At 38.9% G+C, this 17,923-nt stretch overlaps 1 protein-coding gene across 3 annotated transcripts in view; it reads left to right on the top strand.

Annotated features, from left to right (window-relative positions):
• The window catches only part of PALLD (palladin, cytoskeletal associated protein), a 62,591-nt gene extending 54,765 nt beyond the window's left edge, over nt 1-7,826 (top strand). For all 3 annotated transcript variants that reach the window (XM_030449773.1, XM_030449772.1, XM_030449774.1), the window contains 5 exons: nt 1,487-1,619; nt 2,580-2,787; nt 3,488-3,653; nt 4,523-4,656; nt 5,621-7,826. In XM_030449773.1, the coding sequence (XP_030305633.1) occupies nt 1,487-1,619; nt 2,580-2,787; nt 3,488-3,653; nt 4,523-4,656; nt 5,621-5,793 (814 nt within the window). In that variant the 3' untranslated portion in view covers nt 5,794-7,826. The remainder of the gene's footprint in view (nt 1-1,486; nt 1,620-2,579; nt 2,788-3,487; nt 3,654-4,522; nt 4,657-5,620) is intronic.
• Nucleotides 7,827-17,923: the final 10,097 nt, after the last annotated feature.

Raw genomic sequence — 17,923 nt, 5'->3', positions numbered from 1 at the left:
TATTTTTCCTTTCAGATGTATATTTATTTTTCATATCTTTTCAACACCACAATATCAACAAAGCAAAACCTCTTTGGTCATAAACTCCTCCCATTTCATTTGGTGTGATTTCTTCCCCCCCCCCCCCCCCAGTTTTGACCCATGCTTCCTTTTTATGCAGCTGCAGCAGTGACATGGTGGCTTTCAGGATTTTCACATTTTTGTTGTGCTAGTTAACCTCTTTGGTTCAGCCTTGCAAGACATGACAAAGCACTAGTTATTGCTACTTTATTGGCATCTTATCAACGGTATTTAAACAAGATCCACGTGAATCCTCTAAAGGCAGCTTTTTCATGAGTTGCTTGTACTGTGTACCTCTCACTTGACAACATACCATCCTTTCTAGTTGGTCTAGCAGAAGAAATAACAAAAAAATCTTCCATCATGGACAGGCACATGAGGCACAGGTAGAATCTCACCATCTAGAGCTTAGTGTTTCCTGAGCTGCAGGGTAGGAGCTACTGACATAGCTTTAGGTGTGTTCAAGTCGCAGAAAAATATTAGGTGCTTAAGACCTGTATTTAGACACCTGAAGGTTTACCCAAGCTTTGTCAGTCTGTGTTCCCCATTTCAGTATCCTTTCCTATGTTAATAAGCAGTGTGGGCTAGATTTCCCTCCCACCCCTCCCCAGCCCCCCTTATTTGCCTTTAGTTATAGCTGTGGAAAAACTGTGATGATCATTAAAAAGTCAAAATGTATCTATTTATGATAGATTATACTGTAGCAGAAGGGACTTCTGGTCAGAATTCAAACACCACAGTGAGAGAGAGAAGGACAAATTAAACCCAATCCAAGCAACTCTAATTGAACTTAATCTCCACAGAACAGTGTGCAGCTGGAGTATTCAGAGCACTTCAACCCACATAACTTTCTGTATGGCCTTCAGTAGTGGCCATACTACACAAGGCAAGATCTAAAAAGTCTCTTCTTAAGTGAGATGAGTTAGCTTTTAGATGCTGTTATTTGCCACGGGGCACACATAATTAACAAACAGTGCCTGCACTTTCTGGTGTAATCAGCAGCAGTGAAGGGATTAAATACACAGGACACCAGAAATGAGGAACTGAAGCTGTATGCTAAGGCCTACTGACTTACCTGATTTAAATCACTGTTTCAGTGATATAAGACTAACTAAAAGACTAACTAACAAAAGCACTATCATACATAAACTATTATTACAAGCAATTATTCTTTCACAAGATTATTTTCTTGATCATATTTTGCCACAACATGTAAATCGAGTGAAAATAATAAGTGCTCAGTACTTATTATTCATTACTCAGTAATGAACTCAGTCTGAGCCAAATGCAGCCAGTGTATGTGGAGTGATTATGGTAAAGGTCAAAGAAGTGATTTAAAATTCAAAGCATTCTTATAAATTATTTTGGTTCTTCGCATTGAGTAGAAAAAACGAAATAATTTATCTTTATTTCATGTTATTTTAAGACCACGATCTCGGTCAAGGGACAGTGGTGAAGAAAATGAACCCATTCAGGAACGATTCTTCCGGCCTCATTTTCTGCAGGCTCCTGGAGACCTGACTGTTCAAGAAGGAAAACTGTGCAGAATGGACTGCAAGGCAAGTATCATGCAAAAGGCAGCAGCAACTTTTTGATAACATTAGCTGACTCAAAACCCAAGCTTGTTTCTTTTTCAAGTTATTTTTCCTACTGGCACTTTTAGTGGCCCTCAATACATTAATTAATCTCAGTGCTTGTGAGCAAGCTGACAATGAAAGTGTGCCTCCCCTCAAATGAAAGTGCTTCAGGCAAACCTTACAACTCAGAATAAACTGATCTTTGCTACTCAGCTATGCTGGGGTGTAGAAGGAAGCAGCACATACTATAAAGACAGTGTGCTTTTCTGTTTTAAGTCCTTTTGCTACCTGAGTTTCGATCCCACATGAAAGCTTCAGACAATATAATCTTGATTTATGATTTTGCCTAAAAGAATTAATTAAGGCTTGGATGATTTCTGTTTACTTTATGCTGATATATTTGGGAGAAGCTATTTGTTTTCAAGCAGTACCCACAGCAAATGGCATGACTTTCAAAGGTACAAGACTTGGTCACACAGACTAAGCATTAACTAGTGCAGGCGGTGCTGTCACTAGCTTATACCTAAGTGGAATAGAACTTAAGAGTTCAGTAATTTGTCAGATAACTTCTTCCTGTCTGAAAGTTTTCCAGAAGCTAATCCAGAAAGAAGTATCTTCTCAGTCCATGTGAAGAGGAAACAATAAAAAAAAAAGACAAAAGGTATCACCCTGCCTTTTGTTTTGCAGTCTATAATTATTTAGTGTCTAGCATATCGAAACACAGATCTTTTTTCAGTCACGCCCATAAGACATCATGGAATTCAGGGAGCTGGCCAGAAAGTAAGTAAATTAATACAGTTGAGTCAATGTGTAATTCAGGAAAGAATTAGATCCCTAAATCTGCAGTAGCAAACAAAGCCAAAGTTCTCTGAAGTAACAAGTCAGGACTCCTCCAGTGGTTTGTATGGCTAAGACCACTTCCCATTTTTCCATTTACACCAGGTTAGTGGATTACCAACTCCAGATTTAAGCTGGCAACTTAATGGAAGACCAATTCGGCCTGACAGTTCTCACAAAATGTTGGTGCGTGAGAATGGTGTGCACTCCTTGATCATAGAACCAGTCACAGCCAGAGATGCTGGAATCTATACATGCACTGCCAGCAACCGAGCTGGTGAAAACACATTCAGCCTGGAGCTCACTGTTGCAGGTAACAAGCTGAAATTCCACACTGAGCACTGTAGGGATAACATGAAGAATCAAATGATATGGTTGAGGGATGGGGGTTAAGAAAAGGAAGCCTGGCAGTAACTGAACTATAGCATATTATAGGTGATGCATTTATGTTATGTTGTGGTTGTAGTAAGTTGACTGGCAAGTAGCCTCTGTGCACACTGTTCAGAGAAGCGGGCTGTTGCCACAGCTGAGGCCACAAACCAGACTGTTTTCTTGAATGGGGTTTCTAAAAGCATTTTGTGCAGATGCAGACCTACCAACAGGTATAGCTGGTCAGACATGAGGTGTGTTTCCCAGCATATCAGACTAATGCCATTCCTTTTGGTAGAGCTGTTCTTTGTGTAATTAAAAGGCCATCCTTCTGTGGACTATGAAGCAGTGCTCTTTAACAAGCAGCCTGCATCCAGGTCATTGAGTCTTCACGCTCCACATTTCAACTCTTAGGAGGAAGTGGGCAAACCACTCAGCTCTGTTAGCACTCACTTTTTGCCTCATAAAATTCTGACATGACTGTTTTCTTCAAATGAACAAGGATTGGACTATGTGGTTAATGAAGACCATAGTAAAGTTCCCCACCATTTGGATTTTTCATTATTGTTTTTTGGCACGTTGTTGAAAGAAAGGCTACATTTTTAGACTAGTGTCCACATGACTGCACTCTTTTATTTTTACAGCTAAGGAAGTACACAAAGCACCTATGTTTATAGAGAAGCTGCAAAACACAGGTGTGACTGAGGGGTTTCCAGTGCGACTGGAGTGTCGAATCTCGGGGGAGCCATCTCCTCAGATATTTTGGAAGAAAGAGAACGAGTCACTCACATACAACACTGACCGAGTGAGGTTAGACTGACTTAGAATTATCTCCCTATGTATAAGTTTGGTGATGATTTATCCTATAACAAAAATGTAAACCTCAGAGGTCTTAAGAATGCTTTGTGTGACCAGCAGCTTACAGAGAGTAACTCGTTATTGTAACTACTTATGACATTTACTCAAACTTGCAGTCAGCCTGGTGGCCAAGACAGAATTAAAATATTAGTTCTTTTTTCTAGCCTTAGACTTAAATTTACTATCTTTGTACTTTAAGCATGTGGAGAAGTAGTTTTTCTATTCTAGAACAAAGACTTACAGAGATTCACTGATGAAAACCTAAGTTACTAAATAAAGCTCTCTGCTTCTCAGCAGAAATGTTGATTCATAACTCTACTGCATAGTTGAGCAACTAAAATTTAATTTTTTTATATTTTAAGATCTATAAACTACTCTTTGATATTTTATAACATTTCATATTAATGTTTAAAAGCAAACTCATTATTTATTGCAGGAAAAGGAACTTGTTACTGATATGACACAGTAATAAATTACTCTAAATACCTAAGACTATTGCAGTACCTTGTTCCTCAAGTTTTTTATCCATCCCCCCAAAAGTGTGCATAAATTCTGGCATCTCTGCTGCTCGAACATTTCCACATGTCTTAATCTTTACTTTATGCATTTTGCTTCTTAGTTTTCAATACAAGATCTTAACCACCAAATTGCAAAGGATCCTCAGGATTTTATTTTCCACTTGGAAATCTCAAAGGAAGTTCCATATTAATTAAAAGCACACTGTAATTAATCTGTATCTAGGTTTGAATCTGTTTACAATTTAAAATAGCCTACACTGTTTTGCAATTTAAAGACTCATTTTCTACTTTTATCTTGTTTAGCATGCACCAGGATAATTACGGCTACATTTGCCTGCTTATTCAGGGAGCTACAAAGGAGGATGCTGGTTGGTACACTGTGTCAGCTAAGAATGAGGCTGGGATTGTGTCTTGCACTGCCAGGTTGGATGTTTATAGTAAGTGATTTCGATTTTCATGATCACATTACCCCCCTCAAAAGCAACAGTCTCCTAAGTTTCAGTTTGTTTACATTGATCTCTCTTTCTTTTGTCTATAGTTTCTCCTCAATAATAAAGATCCACATCAAGACAACAAATGATCTGTCAAAGAACATTTTGCTAGCTTTCAGATACCTAAAGCAAAACAAGCATGTGTGCTTTCTCTTTTTGCTTAGCATAGTTAATATAGCTAATTAACAACAGATAACAGCATGGTTACCTTATTTTTTGTGGATCATTATTACTACTGCTCCACTAATAGCACTTCCCTCACCTTTTGTACATTGGCCTGTAATACACCTGTGATAAACACCAGAAGTGTAGTAGACCTTTTATGGCTTTCTGCTTAATTATTTGGTTTGTTCCAAAGTAGCCCTTTACATAGCAAATCTCTTTCCAGTGTTCTCATAACAAGAATTAAAAGGAGTTGGGAAAGGGAGAAGGGAGAGATTGGAATGATAAAGGATGGTTTCTGGGGTGGCGGTGGTAGTGGGACTTGTGAATTAGAGACTTGGCTCAACATTCTTCAGCATACAATGGGTGGCAATGGCAACTGGATGACCTCCTTCTATATATAACAGAACACTTGAGCAGGCCTGTCGATACAATATGTAGTGCACAGAAACAAAGCCCTCATTGATACCCTTCTCAGCGACACAATAAAAAGTAGAAAGCAATGGAGAAAAGGCAAAGTAACAAACACAGACACTGATGTTTTTTACTTACAACATTTGAAGGTGAAACTAGATACTGAGGGAAAAAAAAACCAAACCAGAAAACACCAAGACATGAAACAAGCTTACCTTCAACATAATAATTTTCTGCTTCTCAGAAATTAGTATCTCCTTTACAAGGGGTTGATTGTGCATCTGGCACACTTTGCTGCACAGCTTATGTTTTTCTTTTCCTTTTGAATCTACAGCTCAGTGGCAACAACCCCCTCAGACAACCAAGCCAAAGAAGGTGCGGCCCTCAGCCAGCCGATATGCTGCACTTTGTGACCAAGGACTTGACATCAAAGCAGCTTTCCAGCCTGAAGCAAACCCAGTCCACCTGACAGTGCCATCTGGCTTGGTAGAAAGTGACGATCTGTAGATCCAGCTGCCACTTCCATCATTCTCTTTCAAAGCAGAAACACTGAAAGCCATTGCCTTGACCAATGATAGTCCTATATCACTTTATGCAAAGGCAGACACCTTCAAGTACAAAAGATAATCAACAACACAATAACCATATATTCCTTATTCATTATACCAAATTAGAAGAATAGATAGATTAATAGAAAAGTACACTTTGCAACACAAAAACACGTTCACCAGTTCCTTATACCTAAGTTGCTTCAGCTCTTACAAATAACCCTGAAAAGGGTTATAAAGGCCAAAACACATCAGAGAGACAGATTTTTTTCAGAAGAGAACACTATTGATCACTACATGCCTTCAATAAGCAGTAAGTAGATGCTACACAATCTTAATCATGCAAGACGTTTTATTTGAGGCCATGAGATTACAAAGAAAATTAGAATGTGTGGTTATCTATAGTTCTGAAATGGCAACGCATTCTGGTAGCTACCATGAATGTGTGCAATACTGTAAGAATAACACAGGAAGAGACAAGAAGAGAAATGTGAGAAAATGCTGTATCTCTGCAAACTGCTTTGTGTTCTACAATGAAAAAATATCTTGCCTCAAATGCTGTCAGTATGGACAAGTCCATAAAGCAACATCAACACTGTAACTTCAAATTCTTCTATATTTTTCCTTTTTTGCCATATAGGAGGAGGCTTACCTACAAACCTACAGCAAAGACATTTTAAGCATAAGTAAATTAACCTCTTCAAGACAACGAGGAAAAAGAGCTGACATATAATAAGTCTACTCCAGACTATAAATATTGGTAATCAGATAGGGAAAAAATGCCTACAGCATGAACCACTGCAGCAGGTTGCTGCAAGGGGGAGGAGGGGGACAGGGCAAGAGGTTGAAACTCTTTCTCAACTTCCTGAAGCCAATCTGTAACTTAATACTTCCAATAAAAAAATCTGGAATGCAAAGGTGAGCTGAAAACTAGGGAGTGTATGTGTGGTATGATTGACTGTTTAAAGTTTGTGTAATGTGTGTGAGGGTTTTAGAAATGTATAGCAAGTGAAAAATCGGTTGAGACTGCAATATGAATTTAAATTACAAGTATAGACCACAGGTGATAAACTTGCAGATCTGAAGATGTAGAAAATTAAGATGGACTAAAACAACATTAAATTTGGCCCTTTTTCTTTTTATTGCTTCTTCTTACATAGCAGCTATCTCCAGTATATTTAACTTTTTTTCTTCTCCGGACTGTAGGCAAATGACAGCTCTTTTAAAGGGTAGAGTCTGTGCGCCGTACATGAAAAGCCTGAAGGCTGCTTTCAGAATGCAAATCAAATCCACATCAAACTGAAGCCCCACCTCAGTCAGACCTGACTAGGTAGTCTTAAATTAGAACCAAATGAATTTCAGATAAAAGGGAGGGAGGGAGGAAGGGAAGGAGGGATGGATGGGGGAATTTCTAGGCCTTACAAGAAAAATGAGCATTTGATGGTACGAGCATACTTTGCTATGAAAGGAAAACACTGTATTCCTTATATGAAGCACATATATGGTATCTTTCATTATTTATAATAAAAGTGTTGAAATCTTTTATCTCAGTTCAGTTATTCAGAAGTCCTGTACTTAGGTTGTTTGGTTTTAAATTTTTTTTTTTATTGTGTACACCATATAATGCATTACTGCTATATGTGTATTGCTTTCAAAGTACACAGTGTTTTTGAGTTTTAGTGACTAATAAACTTTAGCACATAAGGTAGTAGTATTCTGGTGAAGGATATGACCAGTTATGGGGATCGTTAATCTAGGTTAACGTCATAATCTGTCATGACCTGGGAATAATCTGATTCTATTCTAGAAAAAGTGTGTCATATAATTTGCCAAATTTTTCTCAACTTGACATGCTAATTTCCTTTTTTGTCTAGCTTCACTAGCATTATTTTGCCACCTTTTATTTGTATTTATAAAAAAATGTATTATCATTACTTTGAATTGTTGTGCTGATATAATGTGGGTTTAACATCAATAAATATTACACAAATAGAAAGGTTTCCTTCTGGTAAAGACTATTACCTGTTTCAGTACAAACATGCAAGTGTAAAGCTTACAAATTTTAACTATGAATACAGATTAAATGACAGCTATATGCAGCATCTAAAAGTTACTAGAATTAATCAGAATACCTGGAATCTTGTCCAGAGAGGAACAGACCCATAAATTCTTAGAAACTTTAGCCAAATAGAAGTACCTGAAGATCCCTTTTTTGTTTTAAAAGGTTAGAAAATAAGCAGGTCTATTTTGCATATCTAGTGATTGCAATATGACATCACTTATAACTAATTGTAAGTAAAAAACATGGTCCTAGTGCTGTTAAATTGCTTTAAGAAAATTTTTCTAAGAAGGCAATATTGAACACAATGTTAAGATTTACTTGTAAAATCCTGACTATTAAATAGCTTCTCATTCTTTCCTTTCTGAACAAAGATACAAGGAAAGATGTAAGAGAATAAATTTTTTCTCTTAGGTTTATATTTCAAGGACTGATCACTGCAAACAGAATTATTTCTGCAATTGAGTACTGAGATTTGTACTGATACTGCAACTGAAGCAACTGGAGTTCTGTCTTCTTACAGTAAATTTGTCTTTAGCTCACAGATGAAAAAAATGAGACTGCTCTTGTGAGCTGTTTTAAGATGAGGTCATCATCACTTTTTGCCTCTGTATATATGGACAGACACACACACACTTAAGTAGTAAATCACATCTCTAAGCAGCAACGTTGTTTTTATGAAAACATTCAGCTGTTCTGTTACTTAGTTACTGGGACTGTTTGAGTTTACAAATGCAGCGTTAGAAATGTGGCACAAGAAAACCACATATCTTTCAAGCCAAAAATCTGAAAGTTTTGGAAGCATCAAAGTAACTTTCTTAAGTTTAATCTTCCTCCACAAACTCCAAAGGTACATAGTATGACCTGAAAGTGTACTTCTATAATTTCATGGGACTGAAAAAAAAAAAAGAAGCTTCTAGCAAGACTTGAAATTTAGTTCTGGGAAGGCTCCGAATTATTTGGGAAGCTGCTCAGTCCAAGCATATTCAAGCAAACAAAGAATCAGTGCAGCAGTGTTGAAGATGATGACAAAAACTTGTCAAGAGTACCAAATTCCACATGAATAAAGGCGCTTTTTTCAGGTGGTGGTGTACCTTACACACAATGCCTTTATCCTGCAGCTTCCTGACAACAGCAAAAATTAGCATAACATACACAGTTATTTTTTCCATGACAGCCAGTGGGGTGTTGGGAATTAAAATGAAATGACTGTTTGAAACCCTAGCTGATAAATCATGGCTCCTTTCTATATTACCGCTTTCAAAGACTATTTTAATTCACTTATGTTGTATATTAATAAATGCCTTGATTCTACACATATCGACAACTGCATCCTTATCTCTGCAAGCAACCCAGACAGATTTAAGAGGCAAGTATGTGCTTCATGAGCTCACATGGTCCATCATGTCATGATGCTGAGAGGTTCAGCTGCATGCTGTGGCTGTGTGACCCAGCTACAAACCCACACTGTGGAGCATTGATGATTAGTACATGGATGGGAAATGCCTACCCAGACTACGCACACTGATAGGAGTTCCAGTTCACTGCCTCACCATTCAGCTGTACGTGCAAGGGGCAAAGAATGTGGTGATGTTTAGCTCATTCTTCTGAAGTGGCTAACAAAAAAAAAATCCCTATCCCGGCACAGTTTAAACAGAAACACTAGCACATAAGACACATCAGGCACATGAAAACACAGCTTCTGCCCCAAGAAATTTACCATTTCAGGCAACACATGATATTCTTTAACAAGTCTTAAAGCTGTAAGTCAAAATGAAGCCACATTTTCCATCCTTCTACAAAAGTGATTAGGTTAATACATTAAATAACCTCAAACTACACCAAATAGTTAATAAAAAAATGCTCAACCCATGCTTAGAGCAAAAAAGCCAGATCGTATGCACCAACACCTGTATAGCAATGATTTCAGCAACTATGCAGAGCTGGAAGATGAATGAACTTTGATCCAACACCACCAGGAAGGAGAAATCTTTTGCTTTACAGAACAATTGCAGAGAAACAGGTAAGTCCCAAGGAAGGGTCAGGTCTTGCAGCTGCTATCTCTTTCTAGTTCTGTAGTCACATAAATAGTCCAGAAACAGCTGCAGGGCAAAAAAAGAAAAAAAAAAAAACACAAAAAAAAAAGAGTTAAAAGCAAACAAACAAACAGCAGCGCATGTCCACTACTCAGAACAATTACATCATTTACAGCAGGAGCTCTACAAATCTCATCACACTGCGATTTTATTGCTAAATAATTCAATGGAATAGGGTGAGGGGTTTTTGCCCTTAAACTGCTCTGTTAAGCACACAGCTTAACAGTGTCAAACTAGCCTTGGCCAACTCTTGGCCCAGACATCACAGAGATATTTCTACAAAGAACTAAGGGTACAGAAATGCATTTCCAAGGACAAGACCTCTCCAAGCCATTGAAAAGATTCTGACAATACCTAGTAAGCTAAGACCATACACCAGGCAACAAACCTCAACACTATTGCAGATCAAGAACTAGCAGATTTTGAAGATGGCTTCTATGTGCACGCAGCATTTGTCTGAGCAGTGGATAGAGACATTGGTAGGAAAGGACCTGTCTAAAAGAAAACCTCTTTTACCACACTATTCTATAGACTAATGAACAATTCTGTTTCTTTTTAATATTCTTATATTAATACACTTCCTCCTACAATACTTCAGAATCTGCTTCACTGAACATTTTTGTAATAATCTACAATAAAAGTACTACCTTTCTTAAATTTTGTATTAGTTTAGGATTTAGCTTCTGAACACTTACTAATTCATGTTTAATAATGTATAATAAAAATCTAAAATAAAATTTAATTATCAGCACAACTATTAATAATTCACTGCATGTGAATGAGGTAATTTCAGGTAAGGAATAGAAGCACCTTTCAAGAGCCTGTTTGTCAAGCTCCAGATCCACTTTCCAGTAGGAAAAAAAGTGTCACTGAATGATGTAGATTTCAAAATCTGAAATAGGCTCTTAGTTCCTTCCCTCAAAGTTCTGTACACAAAAAGCATAAGTTAAAAATCTTGATTGAAGAATGAAGTAATTTTAAAAGTTATAAAGATTTAAGATTTAATTAAATTACTAACTTCATAAAAACAGTGTTTTCTTGCAACATAAAATGTGTATAAGAAAAGGCAAAGCAGCCACTAATAACTGTTCTAAAAAAATGTATTTCAGGTCAGCCTATATATCCTAACAGCAGAGATGGAGTGTCATGATGTTTTCAGTGAGTATTTCCAAATACCAAGACATCAACAATCAGTGTCCTGCCCAGGACAAGTGGCATCCAAGCCTGAGATGATGCAAAAAGAACACAAGGCCTTAAGTGGGGGGGAAAAAAAAAAAAAAAAAAAAAAGTTGATTATCAGTGCACCACCAGTGCAACTCATTTCAGAGTTCAGATTTATCCTGGCTGCTTTTGACAGGCATCAAGTCAGGACAGAACACCTAGTGTGTGTGGTTGAGATCAGTGTGGAAGTCAGAAGAGCTGATGTAGCAGAGCACAAATCATCAGTTAGTGCAGCAGAAATCTAGTTCTGTTTACAAAGCGCAGTACAGGAAGGGGAGCTCAAAGGGGCAAAACTAAGCTTACTACTTTGGCAATGCTAGGGCTCTAGGGCTGCAGGAAGTTTCCAGTAGAAATCTACAAACTACCTGGAAAAATAGGATGAAAAGTCAGACTGAGAGCAGCAGGAAGTAAAGCACAGTGATCTAGAGCCATTAAAGGTTTTTAGTGTACAAGGGGAGATCTGTTTACAGAACAGCCTCCAATGTACAGGGGTACTGTGTCCTTCCAGTGCACTAGTTCAGAAGTACAAAGTTAGAAGATATGCAGATTAAAATTAACCAAACATCAAACTGCTTCATTAACATGCTTCAGCAATACCACCTCATAGTTATCCCTAAACAAGCTGTTGGAAATAATGCAGCAATTTCAAACCTGTTAACACACTGCATGCAGGGACACCTCAACAGTGTCAAACAGCACTCTGGGAAACAGTAACATGGATGGGGCTCTGTCTGCTCAGGCAGCATCAGCTCAGTAGGCATCTGCCCCCTATGCTCTCACTGACATCACCCTACTGTGCATATAACACCAAGGAAGATTGGTGGATTTAGCTATATGTTGTCTCAACACATTTGACATCATCAGAGTTAAACTGGCAATTTGTTACCAGATCTCCAAATAGCCAAAGCAATCTTAGCTCTTACAACTATGACAAGGATTAATTTTATTTCAGAATATGACACTGTAATAGTGATGTAGATGAAGGAAAAAAAGGAGAAAAAATACGAGAATTGTATTTTAAAGGGAGTGAAATAAACATGACTGTATGTTTCAGTATTGTATTTTGTTCTATGAAATGAACAATAAATATTTCAGATCTTAAAAGATATAACCTGTTAATGTTCAAAAATAAAAGCATAAATAAACCGTTGTTGTGGTCATAGTCATGCTGATCTAATGGTGTCTTGCAAGGTACAGGCAACATTTGTCACTAACTCAATACACATATCTACAGCAAAAAAAAGCCTTCTGCACATGGTCTGAAACTGAATATAATGTGTGCGTGAAAATAAAATGTTTCAGCAGAGTTCTTAAAGAGACAATGCTTTTTAAAGACTTACCTCCATATCTTACCTCCTGTCTTTTAAAACACTGATGACCTGAATTAAGTGGGTGTACATGGTCTTGAAAAGTTTGGGTTTTATTAGCTTTACTTAAACTAAATTATGTTTAAAATAAAAGATTACATAATTGCAACAGGCAGTACATATTTCACTTTCATGCACTACAACCTCTCACACCTCGCAACACATCAAAGGAGAAAAATTTGTCAAGTAGCAATAGATAATCATTACAATGTCTGTTTTAACTGAAGAAAATAATTCAATAAAGATATTTTGAAGACTGGGATTTAGATATTCACTTTCTATCCAAATTTCAATGAAGTCAGTGTTGAAAGCCTTTCCAGCTTGCGTCTCCAAATAGCTCAGGGTGTATGGATTTGGATTTTACAAAACTAGGAACAGCAATGCCAGCTATCAAGTTTGTATTTAGGTAGGCAACTCCACTTCCCTGAAACTGCATAGATACACTGACCAAGTATTTCCAGTATAATAATGTCTTAGGATAGACTGCCCTCAGGAGGTCAAAATGAAATCTCTTCGTGGGATATCACACACCAACACAGTAACTAAGCACACACTCAGGACACTTTATATGCATGTCACCATAAAAGAAAGTGTTTCTAGTAAAAAACTTTGTGTATCTAGTAAAAGAGTGGACTGAAGTTTTCAACATTCACTTGAGAAATCCCAGTAAGACAGTCAAGCACAAAGTCCTACTCAAGAACACCCATATGCAAAAACCCCCAAAATATTTAAGTACGGCTATGCATAAATGCTAACAGCACAAGATGTAAAACCCAAATATCTGTTTTTAACCAAGGACAGTGATATAACAGGCACACAAGAAATATGATGGAAGCCAGACAAATAAGCAAGATATTGACACAAAACACATAGGAAAGTCATCAAGCTACATATCAATATATTAACTCATCAAAACAAATATGAATTGAATTTCCAGGTCTAATAAGGTAAACTCTATTGTTAGACAATATCATTACCAGCACAATTAGGAAGATGGCAGCAGCTATGGCATCCAAGGAATGTATCTGTACCAGACAACAGCAATTAAAAACAGGTTAGATAAAAGTCACACTGAAGGTGTCAAGACCATTTTTAACCTTAACCTAACATTTTTTTTTTTTCATGTAGCCAATCAGGGATGTGTAAGTCCAGCCGTAGTCCCAGGGAACCTGCAAGACCTGAGTCAAAATGCTACCGCTGAAGTTTGTCTTTGTTGTGGTAAGTTTTATTTCTGCAAGAATACTCACCAAGTTTATTACTAAAGACAGCAGTCCACTACCGCAGACTTCCATAAAAAGGAGTAACATAAGGAAATATAGAAAAATGAAACAAAAAAAGACAAGTTAAAAAAAAAAGTCAAGATGTAATGTTTCACAACACTAAGATTGTATGCACTAAACTTCAGAAGGATGACTTCAAATACATACACCAAATTAAATATTTTTTGTGGGGAGAGGGAAGCTGGTATGTATTAAGAGCTACTAGAATTTCAAAATCAACCTTTGTAAAACCAGCAGTCTAGTTTTAGCAGTCAAATGGAATCTGTCACTGAATGTAAAACTTAGAAAGATCAGAGTGCAGGATCAATTTACAGACGTTCAAAGAAACCTTCAGCTTAGGAACAAGCACAATGCCTAAGGCAAGGCAAAAGATCAAAATAAAAAGCAAAGTGCTCAGGGAAAAAAATCCACAAACTGAACAAAATCCTAAATCAGTTTTTGGTACCATGCAAGAACTTGAGCAGAACCTCTACACATGACTCATTGAAAGTTTTATCCCTCAGAGTAAAACATTAGAAGAGGTTATAGAAGAAAGAGTGACAAATAGCTAGGGCTGGGGGCTATCACTTCCAAATCCTAAAGGAAAGCAAGTAACTGCAGTGTGAAACTTCCGAGTTAAAATTGCCTCACTATCAACTGACTGAAAACTGGCAAAAGAGACAAGCTTTTGGAAGTTTTGTGGATGGAAAGATCACCTGTTTTTTTTAAAGAGATACCGGAAGGATCCAGGGAACTACAGACAAATAATAATTTTCTGTGCACAGCTAATTGCCAGAAATTGTTAAAAGCATGCACAGCAGGGAGGGGTGGCACAGAGCCATATGCCACCCGCCTCGAGCTGTCCCAGTGCAAAGTCAGCGGTGTAGAAGCACATGGCACGGCAGGTGAGGGCAACTGGCGGTGGAGACTTGGTGGCCACCAGCAGTTGGCAGTGGATGGTTGTCCCCATCCACTCAACCAGAGCTAACAAGTGTTAAACACACCAATCACAAATTGCTTGAGGTACAAGAGTCTTCTAAGGAGACACCACAACACACTTGATCCAATATCTACCCCATGCACGTATTTACTTCCATTGATTGAGAGATCACACAAGACCAGACAGAATCCCAGTCTGACACACAGACATTACTTCTTAGAGTAGGTGTACACAGTAAACACAGAAACAGATGACTGTTTTTTAAGTAGTTCTCAGTTCTAATCTACTATTTTGAAGGGAAAAAGATGCATTTAGAAAATATAACTTTAAGGCTACCAACACTTCAGACTAGTCCTATAGCAACAGCAGTAATAAAAACACAGTATGCATTGCAACACTTTTTAACAATTCCTTAGTGGCATGCTCACATTCTGAGGGTGTTATTCCAGGTGCTAATCACAAATATAAACCAAAAATGCTATTGCTAATAACTTTTTAAACAGTTCCCTTACCTAACTAAACAAGGGATGATGATAATGAGAATCACAGAAACATAGAATGGCTTAGGTTGGAAGGGACCTTAGAGGTCATCTACCCCAACCTCCCTGCCGTGGGCAGGGGCACTTCTCATCTAGACCAGGTTGCTCAAAGCCTCATCCAACATGGCCTTGAACACCTCCATGGAAGAGGCATCCACAACTTCTCTGGGCAATCTGTTCCAGAGTCTCACCACCCTCGTACTGAAGAACTTCTTCCTAAGATCCACTCTAAACTTCCTCCTTCAGTTTAAAACCATTTACCCTTGTCCTGCTGCTGGATAGTCTTGCAAAAAATCCCTCTCCAGCCTTCCTGTAGGTGTTCTTCAGGCACTGGAAGGCAGCTATAAGGTTCCCCCCCTCGAGTCTTCTCTTCAGGCTGAACAATTTCAGCTTCCTCAGCCTCTCCTCATATCAGAGGTAATAAGTAGGGTCAGAACTCAATAAGAGGAAAATTTTTTCAGTCTCTAAAGTTTGGCTTCTGGTCAAGGCATGTCACACAGATTTTGCATCTAAAATGCTATGGACAGGTATGGGCAGCAGCAAAGTTACTGACATATTACTACTTGCCTAGTAAAAACAAGAATACCAGCTGTCCTTCTTCACCTTCAACCCTCTCAGAAAAAATTCACCTACTCACCAGCCTATTCCTATCAAAGAGAAACACAATTAGCAATTCTATTTTTGTTGCAAAGACACGACACAACTTTTCACAGAAAGTAACACCACCTCTCTTCGAAGAGATTAACAGTAAGATAAGGACTCCTGAAAGGACTAGCTTTACTGGTGTTTTATATTTCAATGTGATAACAGAACCAAGGGTAAATCCTCCTGAATATACAATCATTACTTGTACTATTTCTTGAAGCGGGAAGAGCCCTTCTTGCTCCTAGGGATGCTCCTGAGGCCTCGGGGTTTAGCCCATTCCTGGACGATGTCCTAGGGCTGTTCCTGTGGCCTCGGGATCTACCCCTTCTTGCCTGCTCCTGGGGCTCCTCGAGCTGTGGGCTTCTCCATGCTCACTGAAGAGTGAGAGCTCTCTCTGTGGGTGTCAGCTGCTCTCTTATTGGCCCCGTGCTCCTGCACATGCTCAGGAGGGAGGCCAGACACAGGTGAACCCACACCCACTCATCAGTAACTCAGGGCACCTGGTCCTGTCTCACTACATTTCCCCCTTTTTTTTTTTTTTTTTTTTTTACACAGACATTTACATAGACATTTACATATTTACATAGCACGATTTTTTATACACAAGAATACACTTACAGGATTTTTCTTCGGGCCCCGCAGGACACTCAGCTAAGAGCATCAAGGGGGCGCCGAGGGGCAGTACAAAACACACTTATACAGGATTTAGACATAGACATACAGGATTTTTACAGGATTTTTCTTCGGGCCCCGCGGGACACTCAACTAAGAGCATCGAGGAGGCGCCGAGAGGTTAGAGGATTTTTACAAAAAAATATAACTTACAAGATTTAAACATATAACTTACATATAACATATAACTTATTTTACATATATTTTTAGGGAGAATTCTCAACCCTTACACGTATTTTGGGGAGAATTCTCAACCTTCTTTCTTTCAACCTTCTTTAAGGGGAATTAAGCATACCCATATATTCGCTCGATGTCAGCCCCTTTCTGGCAAAGTCTCCGCAAGCTGTCTGAGCACTCTTCACAAAGTCTCTGCAAATTGTCCCAGGCACTTGCCCTCTATTCCGGGGTTTCTTTCCTCATGGGCCTCGGGATTCAACCCTTCCTCACGGGATTTCCCTCTGCTCAAGGGCTTAGCCTAGGCATATTTCACAAAGTCTCTGCAAGTTGCACCAGGCACTTTTCACAGAGTCTCTGCAAGTTGTTCTTCTAGTTATTATTCTCCCTCCTGTATCTGCTCTTCTGGCTTGGTTTCCCTCTGTTCCGGGGTTTCTTACCTCACGGGCCTCGGGATTTAACCCTTCCTCATGGGATTTCCCTCTGCTCAGGGGCTTCCAAAGAGAGAATCCTTATCTTGGCTTCCCTCTGTTCAGGGGTTTCCAAACCAAAGAGCTTGCTGGTCATACCTTTCAGGGAGAGTGTTAGCCCAGGCATTTTTTCAAATCGGGGATAATGTTCCTGTTGCCAGCTTCTCACACTGCTGCTTCTTTATGTTGCCCGCATTCTCCACCAGATGAAGCGGGAAGAGCCCTTCTTGCTCCTAGGGCTGCTCCTGAGGCCTCGGGGTTTAGCCCATTCCTGGACGATGTCCTAGGGCTGTTCCTGTGGCCTCCGGATCTACCCCTTCTTGCCTGCTCCTGGGGCTCCTCGAGCTGTGGGCTTCTCCATGCTCACTGAAGAGTGAGAGCTCTCTCTGTGGGTGTCAGCTGCTCTCTTATTGGCCCCGTGCTCCTGCACATGCTCAGGAGGGAGGCCAGACACAGGTGAACCCACACCCACTCATCAGTAACTCAGGGCACCTGGTCCTGTCTCACTACAATTTCTCACTACATACCTGAAGAAGCTTGAACATGCACTGGTTTCTGGCACAAAGACAACCTTTCTCAGCTGCACAAATGAAGAAAAGCTCAGACTTTAAGGACTTGAAGTTATCACCGGTGAGATCTCTTCTTTC

The sequence above is a fragment of the Calypte anna genome, chromosome 4A (genome assembly GCF_003957555.1).
Source record: "Calypte anna isolate BGI_N300 chromosome 4A, bCalAnn1_v1.p, whole genome shotgun sequence".
In the NCBI taxonomy this organism is placed as follows: Eukaryota; Metazoa; Chordata; class Aves; order Apodiformes; family Trochilidae; genus Calypte; species Calypte anna.
Note: the sequence above shows the minus strand (reverse complement) of the source record. Positions and strands in the feature narration are given on the sequence as shown.